This window comes from Microtus ochrogaster, chromosome 2 (genome assembly GCF_000317375.1).
Source record: "Microtus ochrogaster isolate Prairie Vole_2 chromosome 2, MicOch1.0, whole genome shotgun sequence".
Lineage (NCBI taxonomy): Eukaryota > Metazoa > Chordata > Mammalia > Rodentia > Cricetidae > Microtus > Microtus ochrogaster.
Window position 1 is genome coordinate 48,440,394 of NC_022010.1, and position 997 is coordinate 48,441,390.

At 41.2% G+C, this 997-nt stretch overlaps 1 protein-coding gene across 2 annotated transcripts in view; it reads left to right on the forward strand.

The window, feature by feature from the left end:
• The window catches only part of Rabl3 (RAB, member of RAS oncogene family like 3), a 31,645-nt gene that overhangs the window by 3,556 nt on the left and 27,092 nt on the right, over window positions 1-997 (forward strand). For both annotated transcript variants that reach the window (XR_003378366.1, XM_005344964.2), the window contains exon 2: window positions 446-537. Coding sequence is in view for 1 of the 2 variants with exons in the window: in XM_005344964.2 (XP_005345021.1) it covers window positions 446-537 (92 nt within the window). In the remaining variant the exon portion in view is untranslated. The remainder of the gene's footprint in view (window positions 1-445; window positions 538-997) is intronic.

Sequence of the window (997 nt, forward strand, 5' to 3'; positions counted from 1 at the left end):
TTTGATACAATTATCAATTCATAGCCAATTAAGTGAATGACTCCACACAGGATGTAAATAGATGGTTCATCCCTTTCCTCAACCTAGATCTTCAAGGGATGTCCTCTAGTGTTAGTGACAAGATTGTCTGAGCACAAGAGATCTAGAAAGAGATAAAATGCTGCTTCAAAATAAAAGGCAATAGTGAAGAAAAGAGAGAATTATTATTATTATTATCATCATCATCATCATCCAAGGATAAATCTAGGACAAAGTGGTTAGCTGCTTTGTAAAAACCTATGTGTGAGAACTAAGGCTCTTTGCATGTGGAATCATGACATCATGAGTCCTGTCACCGACGGAATTGAAACAATTTTGCGAGCTATTCCCTGGCTTACAGGCAGTGGTATAGATGTCCCATTTAGGGCTCCATACCCAGCTGACAGAGATCGTGTCTCTTCCACAGGTGTTGGGAAATCGTCACTCGTCCATCTTCTATGCCACAGTCAAGTGCTGGGAAATCCGTCGTGGACTGTGGGCTGCTCAGTGGATATCAGAGTATGTGTTCTTGTTTCTGTTTTTCACTAGGTATATTAAACATGTTCTTCAAATCACGCTTAAATTGCAGGACTTAGTTAAGATTAAGTAATGATAATAGCTGGGATTGATTCGGAGCCTGCCGTGCATCAGTGCTTCACGGCCATTCCCTATTTACTGTTAGGTCATGAGAGAGAAGAAAACAACCAAATTTCTTCAGCTCATCAAGCTAACTCAACACATGAACCCAGTGGTCTGATTGTACAGGCTTTTATTTTAATGACTATAGTTTGAGAATTCAGTTAATATTCTCCCTAAGCCTGTAGCTCTAAGACTGTAAACTTATGCCTAGAAGTGCATATCGACCAGTTCTCACTGTGGATCTCTTGTGAAGGGGAAGCACTCTCCCCTGGTGCAAGGTTTGGCAGAGTATGGACAAGTGGGCACAACTCTTTCCCACGTTCTGGTTTATTGGGTCATC